The 25,070-nt window shown below is 38.7% G+C and overlaps 2 protein-coding genes across 3 annotated transcripts in view; one reads left to right on the top strand and one right to left on the bottom strand.

The window, feature by feature from the left end:
* pde6c (phosphodiesterase 6C, cGMP-specific, cone, alpha prime) overlaps nt 1-2,847 on the top strand; it is a 39,765-nt gene extending 36,918 nt beyond the window's left edge. Inside the window, exon 22 of the mRNA XM_078566007.1 lies at nt 1,188-2,847. Within this exon, the coding sequence (XP_078422133.1) occupies nt 1,188-1,291 (104 nt within the window). The 3' untranslated portion in view covers nt 1,292-2,847. The remainder of the gene's footprint in view (nt 1-1,187) is intronic.
* fra10ac1 (FRA10A associated CGG repeat 1) overlaps nt 1-25,070 on the bottom strand; it is a 91,981-nt gene that overhangs the window by 47,837 nt on the left and 19,074 nt on the right. The window contains exons 9-14 of one of the 2 annotated variants that reach the window (XM_078566010.1): nt 24,197-24,310; nt 23,688-23,730; nt 20,642-20,751; nt 19,742-19,789; nt 17,095-17,179; nt 13,417-14,146 (exon numbers count right to left, since the gene is read on the bottom strand). In XM_078566010.1, coding sequence (XP_078422136.1) covers nt 14,104-14,146; nt 17,095-17,179; nt 19,742-19,789; nt 20,642-20,751; nt 23,688-23,730; nt 24,197-24,310 — 443 coding nt within the window. In that variant the 3' untranslated portion in view covers nt 13,417-14,103. Of the gene's footprint in view, nt 1-13,416; nt 14,147-17,094; nt 17,180-19,741; nt 19,790-20,641; nt 20,752-23,687; nt 23,731-24,196; nt 24,311-25,070 lie in introns of those variants that run through there. The other variant, XM_078566009.1, reaches the window with a different exon arrangement.

Genomic DNA, 25,070 nt, shown 5'->3' with positions numbered 1-25,070 from the left:
TGCCAATGGAAAGAAAATTGATGGGCAAGATTCATTTTTAAAAAACTTTTACTGCAAAAAACCAACTAAAATCAACATGATTCAAACATTAATTAACAAGCAAAAGATATTTCAAATCAAAAGGTAAATTTCACTTTAAAATAGCCAATACAACAAAGTTGTGCCTCACGTGGTTACAAGCACTTGCATTACTTCCCACACAAATGTAACACCATGTGCAATCTCTCAGTCTTTTCAAATCGGCCTCCATTTTGTAGGATTTCTCACTTCCCATCTAATCGTTTTGGCCCTTGAGTCACACTCACCAGGAGCCACATTCAATCTGAAGTCCCTAGACACTTTTCACACCAACAGGGTGCACGTCTATGAATCCTCTCTCACTTGACTTACAAAGGTCCTGATGACGCAGAATCCCTAGAGGCTCCCATATCCTTTAAATGGTCTGGCTGGCTCTGGCAACACTGAAACAGCAGCAATCCACAATCCTTTGCTCTTCCCGTCTTCAGTCCTCTATTCTTTCAAACTGTATAACACACAGTAACACTGCCTCTGTTCTATTTTCCTGCATTGGTGCAGCTCCAAGAACACTCAAGGAGCTCAACACTATCCAAGGCAAAACAGCCTGCTTGATCAGCACCTCATCCACCATCTTAAACATTCACACCCTCCACAAAAGGTACACAAAGGCAGCAGTGTGTACCACCTATAAGATGCACTGCAAAAACTCACCAAGGCTCCTTCGACAGCACCTTTCAAACACACAACCTCTACCATCTAGCAGATGTATGGGAAAACCACTACCTTCAAGTTCCTCTCCAAGTCACACGCCATCCTGACTTGCATCGACATCGCCATTGCTTCACTGTCATTGTGTCAAAAACCTGGTGCTTCCTCCCTAGCAGCATAATTGGCGTGCCTAAACCACACAGATTGCAACGGTTCACAATAGCAGCTTACCACCAGCTTCTCAAGGATAAATAGGTATGGGCAATAAATTCTGGTCTTTCCAGCAACACACTCACCCCCAGAACAAATGAAGAAGTCTTTTTAGATCTTTCTAATTACATAGTTTATATCTCATAATCATATTGCGGCAGGATGTTTTCACTTTGAGCTTTTTAGGACGAGTTTATGTATAAAATCAATGTAAACAAAACAGAGATTTCACTCACTTTATCTTCCTGCAGCAGCAAATGGAGAAGTAGGAGGTGGAGTCGAAGGAAATGAAGGGAAACGTGGAGGAAATGAAGGGAAACGTGGAGGAAAATCCAGAACATGTGAAATATTTTAAAAACTTTGTGAATGAACATTCACAACTTCACATCTTAGGCACATTGCAAACTGTTTAACAATGACCCACCAAAAGATTCACTGGCTTACTAGCACATGTTCAACAAACTTTTAAGCAATAATTTAAAAAATATTTTCTTGGGGTGTGAGCATCGCTGGCAAGGCCAGTGTTTATTGCCCATCCCTAAATGTCCTTTAGGAAGTGGTGGTAAACCGCTTCCTTGAACCATGTGGTGTAGGTACACCCACAGTACTTTTTTCTTGTAGCAGTTGATACAACTCAATAGCTTGCAATGCCATTTCAGAGGGCAGTTGAAAATTAATGACATTGCTGTGGGTCTGCAGTCACATATAGGTCAAACTGGGTAAGGATGGCCAATTTCCTCCCCTGAAAGACATTAGTGAACCCGATGGGTTTTTATGACAATCCAGCAGTTTCATAATCATTATTAATGAGATTATTATTTTATTCCAGATTTATTAATCGATTGAATTTAAAATACCTCAGCCGCCATGCTGGCATTTGAACTCATGTCTCCAGAGCATTAGCCCAGGCCTCTGGATTACAGGTCCAATAACATTACCAGTATACTACCATCCCCTTACCAAGTTCAAAAATAATAGTGAACAACCTGTTACTTCACTGTAACAAAAATCCAATCCTACTCCAGTCAAGTAATCAATAAACTTTCATTTGATTGTGTCCATTATTTATATGTGGTGTAATTATCCACATCAGAAAGTAAACCTTCCCTTCAGCACTTCAGCCTTTGGAATCTATTAATTTCAGTAAATTGATAGGCATTTATTTTATAGTTACGAGGTTTAAAGCTAATTGATAGATGCATTGGAGTGTTACTGAATTTGCATTTATGACATCCTGCAAAGCATGGCAGTCTTGTGGTGCAGTGGGTAGTGTCCTTTCCTCTAAGCCAGAAGGAGTGGGTTCGAGTCCCACCCCAAGACTCAGTGGGTTAAGGAAGGTGCATTCATAACATGGCCAAACAGGGTGGGTGTCAACCTGTAAACCCAATAGCAGGTGGTAAGACCAGGAGAGGCTCCTGGTCAGCCATATGATAGAAAGAATATTGCAGCCTCTACCATCACTATCCATAGTTCCAGATTACAACATGCATGTAAAAGTGTATATTGCCACAACAACTTAGACTCCCTGAGTAATCTGGAACACACCACCACTACCACCATAAAGCATGAAAAAGCTGGCACACACTAAGAAAACTAAAAACAATTTATAACTGGAATAGAACCCTGACTAAAATCCTAAGAGCAACAGATCTGTTCCAAGGTAACAGAATTAGTTCAATTATTTTTTTATTACATTGGATTTCAAGATTTTTATTAATATTTTGGGAATATATCCCATAATTCAATTTGTTTGTCCATGAAATCTAAAACCTAATGGCTTCATATATAACATAAAAAAGATAGTTATAATGGGAGTGCACTGGGACATGAACTTGCTATGATTTATGATATAAGCTGCAGATAAATCCGATATTCCTTCTGTTGCATTATGAATTAAACATCATGAATTTCAGAAATTGTGTTTTAATTTTTTTTTAAATTAGCATGTTAAATTGACAGTGTCAGACTGGCCATTAAGAATGGTTAAGTAGGAAGTGGAAATGTCACATGGAAGCAGTAACTTGTGAAATTAGGGTTAAGGCACATTGTTGAAAGCTTTGTTCTGAACCATGGCTTGGTATTCTATGCTTGACTAGACAGTGTTCAATGTTCATTACAAAATGTACAAAGGAACCGAAGAATAAGTAAAAGGGAGCTTATTGGATTTAATGTAAGTTTTAAAAAATAGTAATAGGGAAAAGAATGGAACGTTAACCTCCAAGACCTGATGGTTTTTACACCAGGGTATTAAAAGAAACACTTGACAAGTATGAGCTGATCTGAGTCAGCATGATTGGGTAGGTGAAAGGTAGGTCATGTCTGGTTACACTAGCTAAATTTTTTTTAGAGGCCACTAACATGACGGATGGGGATTGTCTATGGATGTTGTCTATTTGGATTTCCAGAAGTCTTTTAATAAGGTTCCACATAACAGATTATTAGCAAAAATAAAACTCCACAATTAAGAGGTAGCTTTGTACCATGATTTAGTAATTGCAGGTAGGAGCGAAAAGAATGAAGGGAATCCTGATTGGCAGGGTATGATAGGTGGTGTTCCACAGTGATCTGTGTATCCACGTTTGCCAATGAACTAAAGGAAGAGGGACAGTAAATTGTGCAGAATGGAAGCAGAACGTTGCAAAAGGACTAAGACAAATTAAGGAAATTGTAAAACAATGTCAGATGGAGTTCAGTGTGGGGAAGTGAGAGGTTTGGATCCAAGAAAAGGAAACTGGCATGTTTTCTTCATCGTGAGAGACTACGAACTGTGGAAGAACAAACCTACTTGGTTCCATGTACAGAAATCATTAAAATCTAGTGGGCAGATATGATAAGTCTAATAAAATGTTGGCCTTTCTCTCAAGGAGGTCAGAAAACAAAGGGGATGAAGTTTTATTTCAGTTGTATAGAACCTTGGTCAGGCCCAATCTGGAGGACTGTTTAGTTCTGGACACCACACCTCGAAGTACTTATTGACTTGGAGGGAGTACAGTGCAAATTCGCAGAATATCACCAGAGCTTAAAGGGTTAAATTATGAGGACATGTTATATAAACTTGATCGATATTTCCTCTGTTGGTGGAATCCAGAACAAGAGGACAATGTATTATAATTAGAGCTAGGCCATTTAGGAGTGAGATTAGGAAGCACTTTTCACACAAAGGTAAGTAAAAAGCAGGAACATTTTCCACTAAAAACCCACAGGCGCTGGGAGAATTGAAATTTTCACAATTGACAGCGTAGATTTTTGTTAGCTAATGGTATCAAGGGAAATGGATCCAAGGATGGAGTTGAAGTATAGATCAGAAATGATCTGATGGAATGGTGGAACAAGCTCGAGGGACTGAATAGTCTACTCTTGTCCCTATGTAAAACTGGTGCTGGGCAATAGAACAACAATCCATAGCAAAGTTTCAAAATCATAAAGTAATATATTTTGAACCCCACCAAAGACTGTCTGTATTTTCTGAACACTACAGATATCACATCCTCTACATTATAGACATAATCCCAATAAATTTGTTGAGCACTGTCTTTCAAAAAGCTAAGCTGGTTTTGGAGACTTTTGCCAGCACTTATCTCTCTAATTACACCAGTTTTCTGCTGTTGGCAGTCACATCACTATCAACAGTTATGATCAGCAAACTCCACATTCAAAGCAATTCTATGCATTTTACTGCAAGAATAGATGCATTAAAAGGCACCCTGTGGTCAGTCACACCACAGTCTGAAACCAAGAGACAAATGCCACCCCAGACAGATGCTATGGATCTCTCATCAACTAACCCCCCCCCCACCCGATGCTTGTTACACTGAGCGCCAACTGGTCTCACTGAAGTCCACCCTTCACATGAGAGTTTCCAATCTCCACTCTCCTTGGAATCTTCTCCCAAACCAACACTTTCTCTGAGACAGCTTCTACAAGGGTTCACTTCCAGAGTTTCGAACTCTCCTGATGTTCCTCTTACTCGGGTCACCACATGCATTCAAGCTGTCTTCCACACACTCTCACCGACTAAGCCGTCAACAGTACCACTGCTTCACATCCCATAGCAAAGAGTTATAGACCTTCAGTTGTCTATTTGGATCTTCCTGCCTCTTACAAGCCATTCTTGCTTTAAATCTGCTTTCTGCAGCTTTTGTCTCTTTAAACTGAAGCTTGGAGCCTTTCTCTCTGCCCTCATTCTTAACTTCATTAACAGGACCTTTTCCAGGTTCCTATCCTTCCTTTGACTAGAAAGTCCGCTTGGGACTTTCCCCTTTTTCCATCTCACTCCTTTGGCGTTGGGATCTTTTGGTTCTTTTTGGAAATCTGCAGCTTCCTCTCCCAGTGTCCAGTCTCTCTGGGGTCCTGGTTTCAAACTGAACTTAAAACTGCTGTTTTTTTAGTCTTTGTGTGTGTGTCTGTGGGAGAGACCTGCCTCTCTGGACCCCTGTTGTTAGGCAACAGTCCAAATCTTCTATTTTTGCTTGTTTACCCTAGCTGCAACAATTGTAAAAAACCTCATTAGAAATGCCGGCACCTTTTAAAAATGAAACTAAAACTCAATTTGACCTTAACACAAATACAGAAATACAAATCAAACTTAAACATTAAAGCTAAAACTCATTCCTAATGCCCACAAATACCAATATAGCTTACTTAGACTGTTTCCATTTCCTAATACTTTGCAGCAGTGTCCACAATACATTGGTAGGCAGTTTAAAATTGTACGCCCAAATGAAAACAGCAGAAATTGGTGCCAGAAACACTAATGATTGTGTGAAATGTGGATGGTTAAAGATCATGAATATGGTATTTATGAAAGTGTCAGCCTTGTTAAGATGTCCGCTTTGACTTAGCATCTCTTTTGCTGTACCTAGGCATCCGAACCTTGATTACTACAAGGTGTCTATCTTGTTAGTAGTGCACTTGTGTGGTTTCAGTCTAACCTATCCAAACATATTAGAATATTATCAACCAATTAATTTTCTTTTCATCACTGCACCATCACCTTGGGAATTTCCTAAGAATCCATCTTTGGCTCCCTCCTTCCTCATCTGCCTCACGGCAACATTTGTTAACATGGATCCATCACCGACATATGCTGATGATGTTCAGTTTCCACATATTCTCGACCCCTCCACTGCTCTGGGCTGGCAGATTGCTTGCCCAGCATAGTCTTGGATGAGCAACAATTTCATCCAGCTATTGGAAAACACAGGGAAAACAAAAATCATTATTCTTGACCCATTATAAACTTTGTACCATCGCTACTGGTTCCACTCCCCCACCTATTGTCTCAGACTGTTTAAAACCTTCATATTTTCTTTGACTCAGCTAAGCTTTCAGCCTCATGTCTTCTCTGTCACAAATACAGCCTCTTCTTTGACCTCTGTAACAGTGACTATCTCCACCCCAAACTCAGCCCATTTGCCAGTGAAACTCTCGTCCTTGCTGTGTCACCTCTAGACTCAATTATTGCAATGGTTGTCCTTCCAACCTCCATAAATTTCAACCTGTTCAAAACTCTGCTGCTAATATCCTGTCTCACAGCAAATCTCACTCATCCATCACCTTTGTGCTCACTGACCTATATTAACTCTGAGGCCATAAAACTAATATTTCCATGTGTTTAACCCCTTTCATGAGTTCACCGCAGCCCATCTGTTACTTTTTCTGTGCTACAACCCATTACCTTAACTGCCTGTTCCTCTGAATCTGGGCTATTCCCTACCTTACCCCTTCTCTTCACCCCACCATTGGTGACAACACTTTCCTAGGATTTTTCCCTGGCATTCCATCCCTAAATTTCCCCTCTCTCCTTTTAGGAGCCTCCTTGGTTACCTATGACAAGCTCTTGATCACCCCTCTCTGTCCATTTTTCCCCTTAAATTTCTTTGTGACATTTTTACTGTTAAAGATGCTATGTAAATGCAAGTTGTAGTAGTTGAAGAGGTCTTTTTGTCCACATTGATATTTCCAGGAGTTATTCAGCAGTGCAAATGTTGCTTTTTGGAAGAAAATATAACCTAATTAGGCGGGAGAGTGGGGTGCTATCTTACATTTAGATACTTTGGCTGGCCTGATTTTGTGACTGTCAGAAATTTAAGTTAACAGGTTTGATTCCCTGTGGACACTGTTTGCAGGGTGCCTAGGTGTATTATACTGATCTTAGATTGCAGAACTCATTGCAGCCTATCCCAGAATTGGTACACCCAGCCAGGAGTGATCACAGCCCCAATTTTTAACAGAAGCATAAAATCATGGCTCACATTTACATAGCAAAATTGGGAAAATCTAACAATGAGTGATGGACAATTTCATTACCAAAGTAATGATGATAGAGTCTAGGTCTGTCAGATTAAAATAGCATTGGCTTCAGCGCTCTGATTTGATGACAGTCTTAGGACTGCTGCTTATTGCAAATTTGAAAGTGTGTATAATATTGTGGAATAGGATGTATCAAAGTAATTGAGATATACATGTGCGGGCATAAGCAGATTTCTTTGCAATGGATTGGGAATTTAACCAAGCTTTAAATATGGACTTAGATTTAGTCCTTAAGTCTCCTGCTTACCCAAAGTACACTATATATAACCTAATCTCATGGAGAAGGTTGGTGATATTTATCTTCAAGGGCGTTTCGGAAAACGCATTTCACTGTTATCCAAATTATGCACGAAATCCATCCTACTTAACATAGGAAGGTATAAAAAAGGTGACTGCTTCTTTCCCATGTAAAAGAATGGCCTTTGATCTAGTGAAGATTAACTTACCAATTCTAAAGTGACAATAGCAGACTTCAACGGTGATATCACTCCCTGTATTTTGAACGTGATAATGGTTTTGGACTGAGTTTTTAGTTACTATTTTATTGAAAAGGGTCTCAACCGTCGCCCCTTTTTTAACATAATGGGTGTCTCATTAAAGGCAAAGAATTGTCTTCGACAGTATGAAAATTTACATCCTGTTACAAATAGCATCCTACAAGTGTATATACAGCTTTATTAATAACATGCATTTAATATCAGGCAGAATATGGTTTCTGCTTGTTGGCAGCACTAAAATAACTTGCTGTTAATTTCACAAAAATGTCTCCCCATCACTGCATAACTATCATTGAATTTTTCCTTCCTTAAAGGAGTTAAAGTGGATACTGGTCCATTAGTCCTTAAGCAAAATTCTAACCAGTAAAGAGCTTAATGCCTGCTCACCTTATATATTTCATGCAACATTCCCTAATGAGGTGCATGGCAAGAGATTAATTTCAAGAGATTTCTTCACTTCAAGAGATTCTTCAAAGGAACAATGAGGAGTGAGACCTAATTGATCCTCTCTGTGATGTGTGTAGTTTAAAATATTGTTTGGACTTCAAATTTTGCTGTTATATATTAAAGTATAAATATGTGAGATTTATGGTTTTAGCCTGGATGAATCTAGTTTGATGGTCAGTACTTTCCACTATTTAGGAACCTTACATAAAGTACACATTTACTGCTGTCAGATTACTAAATCTGGCCTTTGTTATTGTACAGAAGGACGGAAATACCCAGAGATAGTGATCAAATCATAAGGGACACAGCACATTTTCAGATGCACATGCACATTTGCATTTGAACAGGAAAACAAAAGCATTCCAAGAGCCTGATCTATAACCACTATATGCTTCTGGCATTCTCAGCTATGCTAATAGTGCACAACACCTATTATTTTATAACTGTATTTGAAATCCATTGAAGCAGTATTGATTTTGGCTAGAAAGGTAAGGTTAATTTTCTTTTTTAAACTTTTTCCTTGGTCTAAAACATGCAGCACTGCAGGAGAACACAGTCATCATGATTACACTTGGGCTCCGAAAAATGTTCATGCAAAGGAAAGACTTTTGTGCCAATTCCAACAGCCAGCAAATTGGATTATTGAGGTTTTATAGTCTTGTTATTATAAATTACAACATACATGAGTAATTTGATATAATTGCTTTAACTTATGACTATTTCAAGTTCATGGCATGCAATCCAAGTTTATATATGAATTGGGAGCTGCAAAACTTAGGTGTAACAATACCACCAGTAGTAGGAAAAAAGTAATTACAGCATAACATTTTTATAGGTATAGTTTCCATTATAAATGTAGGCATAGGAATTTATAATAGGAGTTGTCTACTAGTCAATCTCCCATGACATTACATACTTTAAGCCATAATATGGTCTCTGTCTTACCTGTTTTGTGTTGCTATTTTTCTGTCTCAGCTCTTCTGTTTTTTCTTTTTTCTCTCTCCCCACAACTTTCATTTTTGCCTCAATTTGTATTTTTCTTATTTTGTTCCTTTTTGGGTGGGGGATATTGCATGGCATTGTATGTTAATTAAAAGATAGGTTTGGTGTTGCTGGTGAAAAAGTGATCTTCTGTGGCTCCCTTCCCATCTCACCCTCTAATCATCCCAACCCCTTCATCTTGCTTCTACCACTCCTCAATGCCATTAATTCCCCTAGCTAAAATCACTTCAACTACGTACTCTATCCTTGTATTCTCTCCTTCTGCTCTGTCATTTACCTCACCCTTAACCCTCAATCCATTCCCCCATTCAAACCTCATCAAAGGCAGGTGAGAAGGGACTAGAGGTTCTGTCGTTCTTAACCTGTTTTTCTTTGCTCCTTTTCCTCCTTTCTTTCAAGGTGGCTTGTTTGCCTTCAATATTCAAATTGTACTTTAAAAAGTAGAACAAGGAAAGACTTGTTTGACTGAATCTTTCTGTCTGCATCTCTCTGACCCATAACGTGTTAGAATTTAGAATCTCGACTCTCAGCTGTAAACAACCAGTGTTTACCCTTCCTAAGCAACAGACTGGATTTTTAAGATCTGGATCAAAAATAGTTTTATTTCATTTTAATACTTTCAAGGAAATAGCATAAGTTATAACAATTTAGGAAGCCGTAATTGGTTCTGGCTTCTATGGAGTACAGGTTCAAGGGCTGGGATATGCAATTACGACTCCAACATTAGTAGGATATGTAAATACAGTGTGCCAAATTTACATAGGCATTCTAATCTAAAAGGGAACAGAGGAATTTGTGATGGAAAAAGTCAACACAAAAATGCAACAGAAACATGACACGAGTAAGACTTTGTAGATGGAAAGTGTTCACAGTCTAAGATTTTTAATATATTAGCAATAAATGTATAGAAACTGTTGAATGAGACAATGTTTTTTGATGAAAAATAGGAAGATGTTTTATTATAAGCTGCCCTTCAGAAATATATTTTATTTTTACAGCATAGTTTTTAAGGCTACTGGTTGTCTTAATTTAATTAATAAATATGTTCCTTCTGATGTCAATCTTCTAGACAGGTTTATGAGGAAAATCCTATTATGGAAGCCAGTTCTCCAAATTGCTGTCCTTTAATTACACATATGGTTCATTCTGCACACCAACAGACACAGAAATAAGCTTAAAAGTAATTTTCTGAAAACATGTCAGGTGGCAATTCTGCTCTATCCATGTTGGTGAACACTAGGTCACATGCCAAGGAATTCCACAGAATTGCTGTTACAATATTACCATGTTGCTGTAGTATCACAATATGTTGCGCTTTTATTCTGAATCTTCCACAATAGGATTACATTTTAAGAAGGGCCTAGTGAATTAGTTTTACCTTTTTGTGCTAAGTAGATCAGAAATATCACAGCTGAGTGCTAATCCACATGCATGGTACAACAAAGTGATAAAATATTATTTAAAGTATATTGGTTACCATCAATATCACAAGTCATAATTAACTGTTGTGTTAGAAATAGAAGATTACGGAAGACAGTTCATTGACAGTGAAATATAGACCAAGATTTAAATTAAAAAGAACCACAAATCTCTGGATTACTACTTTAGCCACAAGCAAATTGGCAAAGGGAAAATAAGATCAGAATGTTGAATGCACGGCTCAAAGATTGGTGTGGGGGCATGGGTTTCGATTCATGGGACACTGGCATCAGTACTGGAAAAGGAGCTGTACAGTTGGGATAGTCTTCACCTTAACCGCACTGGGATCAGTGTGCTGGCGAGTAATGAAGTTGTAGATAGACCTTTAAATTAAACAGCTAGGGGAGGAACGTGAGGGTCGATTTGGAAAGTTAAAGAGAAAGGACAAGGCAATAGTGCAGACAGGGATGTAGGTAATGATAACCAAAGTGTGACTGGAAGGGACAAAGTATACAAACTTAAGAATGCACCAGCAAATAAGGTCACAGTAGGAAAAAATGGTAAAAAGACAGTTTTAAAAGCTCTTCATCTGAATGCACGCATTTGTAAAAAGATGGATGAATTGATAGCATAATTAGAAATAAATGAGTATGTTAGTCATTACACAGACATGGCTGCAAAGCGACGACAGCTGGGACCTGAATATTCAAGGGTATTTGATATTTCAGAACTAAGGAAGTTAAGGAAGGTAACAAATTGAAAGATGCACAATGCAGCAAAGATTAGTGGCAGTCCATAAGGTTGGGAAAATTTTACAAAACAGCAAAGGATGACTAAACAATTCATAAAGAGTGAGAAATTGGAATATGAGAAAAAACTAGCAAGAAATATAAAAACAGATAGCAAAAGCTTCCACTATAAAAAGGAAAAGAGCAGTGACAGTAGGCATTGGTCCTTTAGAGGGCGAGACTGGGAATTAATAATGGGAAACAAGGAAATGGCAGAGACTTTGAACAAGTATTTTGTATCTGTCTTCAGGGTAGAAGACGCAAAAAGCATCCCGAGAATAGAAAAGCAGGGGTGAAAAAGTAGAGAGGAACTTAAAACGATCATGATCACTAGAGAAAAAGTACTAGGGGCTGAATTCTACCCCTGTCGGGGGTGTTGCACAGGGGGCACGCAGGTGCCTCAGGGAGATTAGTTTATGTTCTGAAAAATTTAATAAAGGAAAAAAAAATTTTTAAGGACATGTCCCCTCATGTGAAACTGTCACATGAGCTGGGACATGTCCATTAATTCTTTCAAAATTTTTTATTTAATTAATAAACCCTTCCTGAAACCTCATCCCGCCCGTGGGTGAGGTTTCATGAAAAATGCGAAGGCCTCCTGGGCTCTTTGCTTGCCCGCCAACCTTCAGGTTGGACAGGCAGCATTCTTAACAACTTTTATTACTTTCTTAATGGCCTTAATAAGCCTTTGACAGTTCAGCAGGCACGCAGCCAACACAGCTGCGCTCCCACCGAACTGACAATCTAAACGATACGCGGTGACATCGGGATGCACGCCTGACGTCACCACACGTCATTTTACGTGTCGGCGAGCAGGTCCCGCCTCCATTCGTCGACCAGAAAATTCTGCCCTAGGAAATCTTATGGGACTAAAGGCTGACAAGTCCCCTGGGCCCAATTACCTGCATCCTAAGGTTTTAAAGGAAGTGGCTGCAGAGATAGTGAATGCATTGGTTATAATGTTCCAAAATTCTCTAGATTCTATAAACGTCACAGCAGATTGAAGAGTCGCAAATGTAACACTGCTACTCAAAAAGACAGAAAACAGGAAACTATAGGTCAATAAGTCTAACATCTGTCATTGGAGAAATACTAGAATCCATTATTAAGGATGTAGTAACAGGACATTTAGAAAATCAGAATACAATCAGGCAGAGTTAACATGGTTTTGTGAAAGGGAAATTGTGTTTGACAAATTTATTAGAGTTCTTTGACTTGGATGAAGGGGCTGGCTGTACTGTAGCCAAATTTGCTGATGATACAAAGATAGGTAAGAAAGCAAGTTGAGAGGAGGATACAAAGTCTGCAAAAGGGATATAAGTAGATTCAGTGAGCGGGCAAAAACTTGGCACATACATTTGGAGTATGATGTGGGAAAATGTGAGATTGTCCACTTTGGCAGGAAGAATAGAAAAGCAGAATATTATTTAAATGGAGAGAGACTGCAGAGTGCTGCAGTACACATGGATCTGGGTGTCCTTGTACATAAATTACAAAAAGTTAGCATGCAGGTACAGCAAGTAACTAGAAAGGAAATTGGAATGTTGACCTTTATTGCAAGGGGGATGGAGTATAAAGTAGTGAAGTCTTGCTACAACTGTAGAGAGTATCAGTGAGACCACATCTGGTGTATTGTGTACAGTTTTGGTCTCCTTACTTAAGGATATACTTACATTGGAAACAGTTCAGAGAAAGTTCACCAGGCTGTTTTGTTCCTCTACTACAATGAGAATATCAGAACTCAGGACATATTTATATTCTACGTTCTTCTTCCCCCAAAGCATATTGCTCTACATTTATCTAGGTTTGAACTATATTAGACATATATTTACCAAATCACTCAACTTGCGTGTATTTGGCTAAAATCTTTCACATTTTGCCATTCTCTAATTTGGCAATCAGTAATTCCATCTTTGATGCCAAATCATTTGTGGGCATAGAGAAAAAGAGTGTTTTATCTCATGAGATTGTGGACAACAGATGAGAAATAGATTAGCTATACACTATGAAAAATACATTTAATTAAAAAAACTCAAATGTGTGGTTTATTTAGGGAACATATAACAGTAAAATAAAAATAAAATACAAAGAAACAGAATGCTTGCACCTATATAAATCAGTTCTTCATTTAAAAGAATAAAGAAGCTAATTTAATGCTCCCTTTATAGAATAAGCTGACAAATCACCGGTTATGTTATAGGACTTCACTGATGAATCCCTTATCCACACACACCAGAATAACTAAAAACAGTAAGCAAGTAAGTTAATAATTTAATCTTGCTGCCCTGCTTAATAAACAAATACATTTTCTGTCATTTGGAGTATTCATACAATTAAAACTTAACAATTCAAAGTGGATTATTGACGATGTCTTTGATTTCCCAAGATGACTGCACCAAATTACTAAACGTAGCAGGTGGAAACTCTTCTTCTGTGATAATTGTTATATAGCTAACTAGAAATATTTTGCTATAATAGTCATGTTCACAATTGAGTGTTTTGGATTCTCAGCTTTCAAATTTCATATTCTCCTGGGTTTATCAATGTTTTGATTTAAATGTGAAAAATAAAATTTGTTGCCTGTAAAAATTAACTTTGATTCCTAAAAGGTAAATTAGATATTTAAGTAACAATTGAGGAAACTTCTTCTGGGACATATTGTATGAAGTGATTAATCTTTGACATCCTCTTCAAAGCACAGCTCACAGAAACATGTCTTCAAAATATTCATCAAATTCATCCTCCCTGCAGATGAAGGACAGGATTCATTATAGTTTTCACTTTATAAATGAACCTTTTATGGCATTGTTCATGAATAGGAACAAATCACACTCTTCCTGCACCTGTCTCTACTCACCTCTGTTCTATTTCTGTTTCCAACTGCTTTTTTTGACCTCCACGCTTTTTGCCTTTTTCCATGCTTATCTCGCACTCTAGCTATCATCACTGTGCCTCTCTCCAACTGCCATTCATGCTCTTTCTAAGGTCTCTCTTTCCCTTGATCACCTCTCAGTCTCAACTATTTCTTTTCTCTACTATACATCTATGTCACTCTTTTTCCATTTTCCTCTCTATATATTTGCAGTCCCACCCATTGCTTGCTCCTTTTTGAAAAACACTGAAAAGATTTGCACCTCCCAGTGAAATCTGGTTTGAGCAAGAGGGCCAGGGTCTATGACTGGGATAAAGGGAAAGCTCAGGCAGGGATAATGCACATGTGACCATCACTTCAGACTGGATAGTCTTTTTGTAGATATCAGGCTGGATGTGGAATCTTCAGCCAGAACAGTATTACAGTGCTTAAAAAAAAGTAGTATGAACAGGCAGATGAGAAAGAAACTGGTGGGCTGGGAAGCAAAAAGGAGTCCAGGGCTTGGGGCTTCTGCTGGATGTGGGAAGGATATGGTGGGGAGAGGTACAATCCACTCATCCATACTGACAAGGTTAGATGGGAGAGGTCAGCACCTGGGATTGCTGTGAACTCAAACTGAACTTTTGCATCCACTTGAGGAACATATGGCTTCACACTGAGGCTGTCATTGCATTAGAAGACAGGTTGGCTCCATCAGCTGGCTGGGACTGTGAAGAGGCAGGAGTGCACAACGCTCCTCACCGAGGTCATTTGGATGGGGAGAGGCTGACAGTGGAGACTTTGATTGCGAGTAGGAAATTTGCCCCAGTAACGACATGACGAATAATATATTAATAGTGAAGAACATAGCAGGTTCCCAAGATCCAATGGCGTTTGGATACAAAACACAATCTTTTTTAAGATGGGTACACACCAGCTACAATAGTTTTCATCCAGTTTTATTTTATTAATTTGTTTAGGGGGTGATAGGTTGATTTCTGTGGCTGGTGTGGTGGGGGTGGAGAAAAATGTTGACTATGTTTTCTCCATTCATTACAATTGACACACTGGCAGCTCACCGATCAAACCAGGTAAAGTTCCCATTAAGCCTTTCTTTTGAAGTGACATCAGAGACAGAATTGCTTGATTCTTCCTTTTCTGCACAATGCAAGTCCCTGGATAATTATTCTCAGTTCTTTTATCTCACATTGATGTTAACAGTATCTAAGATGCTCTTTCCACTGTGTCATAAGCCTTTTTCAGCTTTAATAACAATTTTGATATTTTGGACACAACTTATTCCCCGGACATTTTTTCTTAAATAAAAGCATGGCAGGAATAAAACAGATGGCAATTATTAAAAAAAACCTACCAATCCATACAGGAAAACAGTGAACAATTAGCATCAGTCTGTATGTCAAAGATTAAAAGAAATTTTGTGACAGAAGAAGAATATTCAGCTACCTGTGCCTGGCACAATGGCAGCTATGGCACTCGTGTTATCTACTTCTGCTGAATGCACAAGTTCATTAAAACCAAGTGCAGCATACAACAAGTGAAGAAAACAAACAAGATCTCAGGGGATATAACTAAAGACAAAAAGTGCTGGAGAAACTCAGCAGGTCTGGCAGCATCTGTGCAGAGAGAAACAGAGTTAACGTTTCGAGTCCATATGACTCTTCTTCAGAGCTAACTAAAGACATTGGCAACAAGTCTTAGGGAGGCCAGAGGTTGCGAACTCTGTGGCGAGTAACTCATCTCCTGATTCCCCAAAACCTGTCCACCATCTACAAGGCACAAGTCAGCAGTGTGATGGAATACTCTCCACTTGCCTGAATGAGTGCAGCTCCAACAACACTCAAGAAGCTCGACATCATCCAGAACAAAACAGCCCGCTTGATTAGCGCCCCGCCCACCATCTTCAACATTCACTCCCTCCACCACCGATGCACAGTGGCAGTAAACCTTCCAAACCCGCAACCTCTACTACCTAGAATAACAAGGACAGCAGGTGCATGGGTACACCACCACCTGCAAGTTCTCCTCCAAGCCACATACCATCCTGACTTGGAACAATATTGCTGGCACTTCACTGTCGCTGGGTCAAAATCCTGGAACGCTCTTCCTAACCGCACTGTGGGTGTACCTGCACCACATGGGCTGCAGCGGTTCCAGGTGGCGATGAGCAATGAGGGATGGGCAGTAAATGCTGGGCTAGCCAGCGACGTCCACATCCCATGAAAAAATATATTAAAAAAAAGTTAATACTGTGCTTGTATAGGAAAACCATTTCAGCTGCACATAAAGGACTGTGTGCAATACTGGTCACCATATTGCAGGGGGGATTTCCCGGCTTGGGAGAAGGTACAGAACGAAGTAGCTAAGCTGATATCAGGGTTTGGGCATTCAGCTTCAAAAGATAAATGCAACTGAAAATGCTTACACTGGGGAAAAAAAAGATCTTATTACTGTATTCAAGATTCTGAGGCAGATAAAATCTGAACCCTAATAAATTATTTGGCAAAACCAAAAACTCCGAGGAGGGAAGATGAACACAGTTTAGATTTAACTTCCATCCACACAAGGTAATGAATGGGGGGGGAGGGGGGTGGTGGGGGGAGAAGACTGTTTTGGGGGACAGCGAAGGCAAACAGTTGTGACAACTTCATGCTTATGCGATCATTCTGAATTGTTGCATGGCTCACATCCTTTTTAATTATCATTAACACTGGGCTTTTAATTTCATTATTTTCAGATAAACCACAGCAAAATTTGAAATGCAATATTAATGTCAGCTCCTTGCTTTTTAAATATATATAATAATTTATATAGCAAAACATACTTGGTTTTATCTTCAACATCCTGAGCTGGCCCTTTCCAGTATTCAGCCTCTGAGGGATCATCTGCATCCTGCTTATCTTCTGTCTCTGATTTAACAATTACATTTCACAAATAAGTACCAGAACAGACTGAGTAGTCACATTTCAATAATATATCATGACAGAAATAGCAACAGGATTTAATAAGTACTTTGTATCAGTATTTACTAATGAAAAGGAAGCTGACAAAATATCGGTAGAAGCAGAGCTGGTAGAGGTTTTGGATGGGGTGAAATTGAGAGGCAGGAGGTACTGGAAAGGCTGGCTATACTTAAAGTGGATAAGTTACCTGGTCCGGATGGCATGCATCCCAGGTTGCTACAGAAAGTGCGGTGGAGAGAGCGGAAGAGCTTGCCTTAATCTTTGAATCCTCCCTGGATATGGGGGAGATGTCAGAGGATTGGGGAGTGGCAACTGTGACATCCACAGTCAAGAAAGGGTGTAAGTAGTCTTGTTAATTACAGGCCAATTAGTTTAACATCAGTGGTGGGTAAGGTTTTAGAAACACTAATCAGAGAAAAATATCAATAGACACTTGGAGAGGTTTGAGTTAATTAAGGATAGCTAGAATGGATTTGTAAAAGACAGATTGTGTTTGACTAATCTAATTGAATTTTTTTGTTTCAATGAAAGCTGATGAAGGGAATGCAATGGATGTTGTCTATATGGATTTTAAGAAAGTTGTTGCCAACATACCTCAAAAGGTTGGTTAACAAAATTGTGGCACATGCAATAGGAGGGTCAGTGTCAGTTTGGATAAAAAACTGGCTTAAGGGCAGAAAACAGTGAGTCATGGTTAATGGTTATCTTTCAGATGGGAGGTTGGTAGACAGTGGTGTAGACAGGGGCAGTGCCAGGCCCACTGCTTCTTTGATATATATAAATGATTTGGATATTGGAATATAGAGTAAAATTTTAAAATTGAAATTGATTATACCAAATTTGGAGAAGCGGCAAATAGGGAGGATGATACAAATTGGTTGCAACAGGATTGCAATAGGCTAGCAAATAGTTAGAAAAGCGGCAGATGGAACTTAACAGAGAGAAGTGTGAAGTGACGCATTTTGACAGAAAGCATAAGGAAAGGCAATATGGGCTTGATGGCACGGTTCTAAAGAGTCTGCAGGGACAGAGGGACCTGGAGGTGCAGGACATATTGAGAGAGTAGTTAGCAACACATGTGGGATCTTGGTATACATAAATAGAGGTATTGAGTATAAAAGCAGGGAGGTTATGCTGAACCTTTATAAAGCTCTGGTTAGGCTGCAACCAGAATGGTTCCAGGGATGGAGGAATGTAGCCACAAGGCTAGGTTGGAGAAGCTAAGGTTGTTCTACTTGGAGCAAAGATGATTGAGGGAGATTTAAGACAGGTGTACAAGTTTATTACAGGTTTGGATAAGGTAGACAAGGAAAAACTATTCCCATTAGCTGAGAGGAGCCAGGAGGGCAGGGTGGGAGGGGTGACGGAGCCGGTGGGGGGCAGGGTGGGAGGGGTGACGGAGCGGCAGAGGTAACGGAACAGGGAGGGGTAACCATGTGGGGGATGGGGAATGGAGCCAGGAGAGTGGGGGGGAGGGGCAAGTGAAGGGGAGGGAGAAATGAAGTGGGGGACAGAGGAGCAGTATGGAAAAGAGGAGAAGCCATGCGAGAAATAAGAATTTTGTGCTGTGATCAGAATATCTGTTAATAGGTTGAACAGAAGAGCAGGAATCTGTTAGATGGCATTACATATCATCTCAGTGAGTTACTGAAAAGATTTTAAAAGCATAAAAATATCTATCAGTAGTTGGTGGAGAAAGGCAGGAAAAGGCCCATACAGAATATGTCAGATGATTAGAGAAAAAGGAGAAAAGATGCAGGAAGAAAATGAAAAAGATTTAGGAGAAATATTGCACTGATTTATGCGTTGTACAAGAATTCTAACTTGAACTTTCTGAAAGCTGCTTATGTATTATGACTGGCTATAAAGGACTAACCACCAAACCAAGACTACACAAGCAAAATATTTCATTTTTTTCACACATCTAGGATTTTTTTTTTTGTAAAAATATCAGTGGGTAGAAACTGCTAGATATTTAGCTTCCATTATCTTTCTCATATTTCTCCAAAGTGCCTCACAGTCAGTGAAGTACCTCTGGAATATAGTCACTGTTACATTAGCAAACATGGCAGCCAGGTTGTGCACAGCAAGGCCCCACAAACAGCAGTGATACGTAGGACCAGTTAATTGTTTTTTGAAATGTTGGGTCAGGATTAAATGGTCAGAACACTAGGGGAAATCCTAGTAGATTATATGCTTGAGTTCTGTTGTAGGGCTTCAATTCATAGCCCTTGAACTCAGAAGTGAGTATGTTACCACTGAAGCAAAGCTGACATTCTATACACAAATTGCTTTAACAGATTAAACCTTTACAGGGTTCTGTCGAAATCAAAAATAGAAACAGAAAATGATGGAAATACTCATCATACTGATCAGGCAGTACATATGAAGAGAAAAAAAGAGTCAACTTTCCAAATTGATGACCTTTCAAAAGAGTTACGTAATACTAAAAGCAAAAAAATCAACAAATTATTGCTGCAGAGCAGGCACCGTTTATTAAAAAAATACCTTGGTCAGAATCGTCATTGTTTTCTGTTTTGCTTGTGGAAGATTTGCCTACATAGATAGAAAAAAAAATCATTTGCATCAATTGGTAACCACTTCAATATGAGATTCAGTTACATAATTTAATGAGATACAGGGCAAAGCCTCTACCTATATTATGCTGTAGGTTCTCAACCAAGAGACCAGATCTTTAATCCCACTTTGAACTGTTATTCATACTTGAGCTTCTCCAAAAGGGATACTTAAATAGTCTTATGCTCTATAGTAATCCTGGCAACTGCATGGATCTTACTATATCTATATGCTGCATCCGTCAGTGACTGCTGCAAGGTTGTCATTAGCCAGAAGAGAAGAGAGTGCCCTGATTTCCTTGCATTTTGTCTTTGCCTTCAAATAAGCTGGGCACAGTCCAAAAACGAATGTGTCGTGACTGTTTCCTGGGAATCAAGCACTGACAAGTATGACAGTGTTACTGGTCAGTAATAAGTCTCACATTGACGAAATCAACCTCCATTCTGCTCACAAAGGCCATAACACTGTACCTTTAGGCTCAGGTGGCCACATGGATATTAATGTTCCCTGGACTCTTGGAAATCCAACAACTTGGTGAAATTGGGCAGCCCACCAAATTGCTATAGTATGGGAAAGTAAATGAAAACGTTTGCTCTGCTGGACAACAATTCAGTCAGCAATTAGATACATTTGTGGACCGCAAATTGTCTGTAACATCACAAGGATCCAAACATGAGAATATGACTGCCACTGTAAGTTCTGTGCCCATTGTGGAAATTATCTGCAGATGGCACTTCCAGCTCGGATATCAAATTTCAACCACCCTGTGCTTTGGTACAAGATTATCGTCAATTAAAATTGCTGACAGAGGATAATTTTCTTGTCACTTACCCTTGCTTTTACAACTGTTCTTCTCTGTGGTCTTGGCTCTCTTTTCTGCTGGGACATCTTGGTGGTGTTCCTCTCTGTGTTTTCTTTTTACAGCTTTCACTTCTTTCCTCCTTCATCAAGTTTTAGTAATAATAGCAAAATATAAAAATACTGATTCCTGCAAACATTGCACAGTTTACATTTTACACATATAAAAGAAAAATCCTTATTACTTAGAGATGAAAGTGCTACAACTGAACCAAGGTAGTAGCCCCTTGCTTCAGTCAAAAGGCCATGGGTTCAAGCTTGGCTCCAGAGGCTTGAGTGCATAATCTAGACTGTGTCTTCAGTTTAGCACTGCACTGTCAGAGGGCCATCTTTTGGGTGAGTTGTTAAACCCCAGTCCCTTCTCTCAGGTGGGCAGGAAAGATCCCATGAGACTATTCAAGAACGAACTGGGGAGTTGTTGAATGTCCTGGCCAACATTTAACCCTCAAGAAAAATTGTAAAAAAAATTATGATCACTTATCTCACTCATGTTTGTGGGTCCCTTGCTGTTTGCAAATTGGTCAACATGTTTCCCTACGCTGAAACAGTGACGACATTTCAAAAAGTGATTCGTTTTCAGTGAAACGTTTGAGATAATGGCAATGACTTTGCAGCACTAAGGAAGGGTGATCCTGAAGTTTGGCAGTAGATTTATGGGGCTTCTATGATCTTGAAGCACTATGAAGAATATGGGATTTAGTAAGCACAAGGAGGGGTTTATTCTTTAGCAGGATCTTGTGTGCTCTGGAAGCATTGAAGAAAGTCTTGTTGTTTGTAAGTACTCACTGGGGATCCAAGTTTTTAAATTATGCTTAAGAGATGATCTGAAGTTTAGCAGAATTAGAGCTGGAACGTGAGTTTCGGCTAAATCAAAAGGGTACCAGGGTTTGGAAATACTGGAGAAGACTTCAAATGTAGTAGTTTATGGTACCATAAAGGTGTGACAGTATGGGAAAGCTCAGGTTTTGGTGTCACTGGGGAAGAGTCGTAGGTTGAACTGATGAGGGCAATCTGAAAGCCTAGTGGTACTTGTAAAGGGGCCAGAGATTAGGTGGCATTAGAAAGATCCTAGTATGTGACCAAATTGGGGGAGGGGTCTTGGAATTCAACAGTACATCAAACAGTACTTAAAGGGAGGTCTCGGGAGAAGCATGGGAAGATGATGCACCCAAGATCTGTCAGAAGTGGGGAGAAGGGTCTCAGGATCTGGAAGTTCTAGGGGGACATTCCTGAAGTTTATCAGCAATTCTTACACTTGTAATTAATACTGTACGCAAATAAATAAGTTGAGTATGTTTTTCTGGTACACATTTTGCTTTATTCTTTTCAAAAATTATGATTTACTTAGTTACAAATATGGATTAAAACGGTTAGACAGCAAGATACTGATGCTTTATGACGTGCCAGCACTGAATATGCAAGTACTGGAAAAATATAACAACAGGTGGGGGGGGGCGGGTAGGGGGGGTTTGTTTTCTTTATCCAAACATTACTAACTTCATTTCTGAAGACTTCATAGCCTCTGGCAGTTTCTCAACATGGCTTAAGTCCAAAGAAACAGAAGTCCTTTGATTTGGGAGGCATGAGTGTTTTTAACTTCATTATATTTTATTGCAAGGCAGAAGGTGAAAGCTTCAGGTTGCAGACTCACATGCGCTCGAGTTAGATTTATCACTATAATTTATTAGGCTTATGTCCATATTTGTCTTTAATCTTTAAACTAGATTTCAGTTTTACTTTGCAATCTACTTTGAAATTATAGCAGTAATTCTCTACAGATGTGGGTAGAGGTTGGGTAGGAGTCAGGGCCTAGGGCTTCGCTGGCAGGGTGGGGGTGCAGGGGTGTGAAACTTAAGTGGGCATTTTCGGCCTTGAATGACAAGGCAGAATGACAACTAGGAGGATGGTATGTGAGAGGGCTGAGCAAAGAGATACAGGTCTGGTGTTGGCTGGTAACAGAGATACGGATTGGAGTCTGGTTTGAAATTGAGTCTAATATTGAAACTTCAAGAGGGCATTTTTAACTTTAGTGGATGGCTGCAGGTTTGGGAGTACAACAGGAAAAAATGTGAGATGGAAACAGAAGTGCGTGTCAGCATAGCAACAGGAAACTCAAGGGGACACTTCCATCCTCAATAGGAAGAATGCACAGCCAGAGGTAATGGGCATAATGGGTTGTAGGACAAAGAGAGCAAGACAAGAGACAGCAGGCCTTATAACCAACTTTCCTTGATATCATTTGAAAAGTAACTGAGAAGAAGCTGCTAGCAGCTAAAGAAAAATGTCCTAGCAGCTTAACTGACTAAAAGGTACCTATGGAAAATTAGGTAATTTGTACAGATTCAAAGTTCATAATTTGTATCGAGCAAATAGTCACAAATCTAGACAAAAATATCAGGTCCAAGCTCAGGCTTTAGTGAGAGACTTAAGCATTAAGGTATTCAATGGGAAAGCATAATTATATTGTGAAATGAGCCAATTGTTTAGAAAGTACGTTATGTACATTAGAAATTTTAGCTAAAGAAAAAAAGCCAGATAAACACTTTTCCAGAAAACATTGTGTAATTTGTGGTAAAAAATTTATAACAGCAAGTATTGGTTTAACAGATAATTGTTCCGGGTCATTGCTGTCATTTATCAGCAGAATTCCCATTAAAGCCCTAACTAGCAATGTTTCAATAATAGTTTCAGGCAAGTGTTACAGATAAGTGTGTTTATATTTTAAAACTGAAATTCCCACAGGTTTCAATTACACATGGCCTACGCAACAGTGTTAATTTGATATATAGATAGATAGCATTTCAATATTTTTGTTTACATACAAAAAAATGCTGATTCGAGAAAGTATATGCAAATAACTCCCAATTCATTGCAACTGTAATTTAATCATATAACCAACTTATGTTTATTTAAAAGTTATCAATTTTGGTAATTTGTAAACAGCAGGTATAGTATGGCAATTAATATCGATCTTCCTTTGAATTTATTTCAAGCAATGCTGTTAAATAAGTTATGTTACCTGTGGTGATAGTTCAGTTTATAGGAGCATTCTGGGCACAATCCTATAAAGGAAATATAAACTTCAGTTAAAATATAATTTCAGAAAGATTTGACAAAACTGACTATCAAATAGAAAAATTAACAAATTCCAAATTTAGTCTACATGGATCTTCATGAACTTAATACGTAATGTTACATATTGTCTTCTAATCCACATGAATTTAGAAACCAGAGAAGACCATGTTGTTACCTTTTCCTGGTACTGGAAGTCAAAGTCACATAGCTTAAATATTTTTGCATCTTAAATTTAAGCGAATAATCAAATTAGTAAGCAATAATAAATCAACCAAGTATAATGGTTAACAGCACGAATTCAGCTGATCAGGCAAATAAGAGTATAAACAAGATATGACCACCTGGCCCCACAGATTAACTAAGTGGATCAGCACAACAGATTTATTTCCAGATCTCAAATTAGACTAATAAAACTCCTGTCACACCCAACAAAATGATAAAGATGTGACTTACTCAGTTTCACAAGGGCATTTCTTTTCTCCCCATGTTCAATGTAACCAAAGTTAACCTCCCAGCTTTTCAGTCCTTCTTTCTCATCACAGTGTTTGTTACCACAGCAAAATTGACCTGAAGTGGAAGAAATTATATTAACAAACTTTAACTCATTCACAGAAACATTGTTATTTTCTCGATTGCTCTTGTAGGCATGAAACAGAATCAGTACTTCAACAGTGTAGAATGAATGGGGTCATGATATTTGACATTACAATGGCAATAAATAAGTTGGAAGAATTGAGACATTTCCAAAATTGAAAGCTGTCAATTAATTTCAGGTGTTGTATATAAAACAAGTGCTAGAAAATCAATTTCTACTTTTTTTAAAAATCAAACACATGTAGCATTAATTTCTACTAACATGTAAATCAAGACTGTTTACTCAGAACATACATTTTACTATATGCACAGACCAACTATCTCCACCTAACTCTGAATTTTCCTGCATTGCCACTTTAGGGATTATGGTCATTCAGATTTTTGAGAAAATTTGTAAAAGTGCATAAATTAGAAGACATTGACATTTTTTATATAGCAGAACTAAATTTATATTGATTAAGTAAATATTTCTAATGACTAATTTGAGCATAAATGTCCATTTAACAGTATTTAGCAGGCTGTACGTCATCAGGTTTCAGTAACCCTCCGAACAGCACAAACTGAATTTGTCCCAGATTGACTGCTGCGTTTATATAAGCTGCAAGCTGCCAATTATTGGCTTGTACTTGTCCTTGGATATCTAAGGGCTCTGCTGTAAATCTTCATTTAATTCTAGTGCTACGAGTAGTGCCAATCCAATTTCAAATTACTCTTGGGTTTATCACTGACTTTA

The sequence above is a fragment of the Cetorhinus maximus genome, chromosome 20 (assembly GCF_964194155.1).
Source record: "Cetorhinus maximus chromosome 20, sCetMax3.hap1.1, whole genome shotgun sequence".
NCBI lineage: Eukaryota > Metazoa > Chordata > Chondrichthyes > Lamniformes > Cetorhinidae > Cetorhinus > Cetorhinus maximus.
This window is presented reverse-complemented; position numbering and strand designations above follow the sequence as displayed.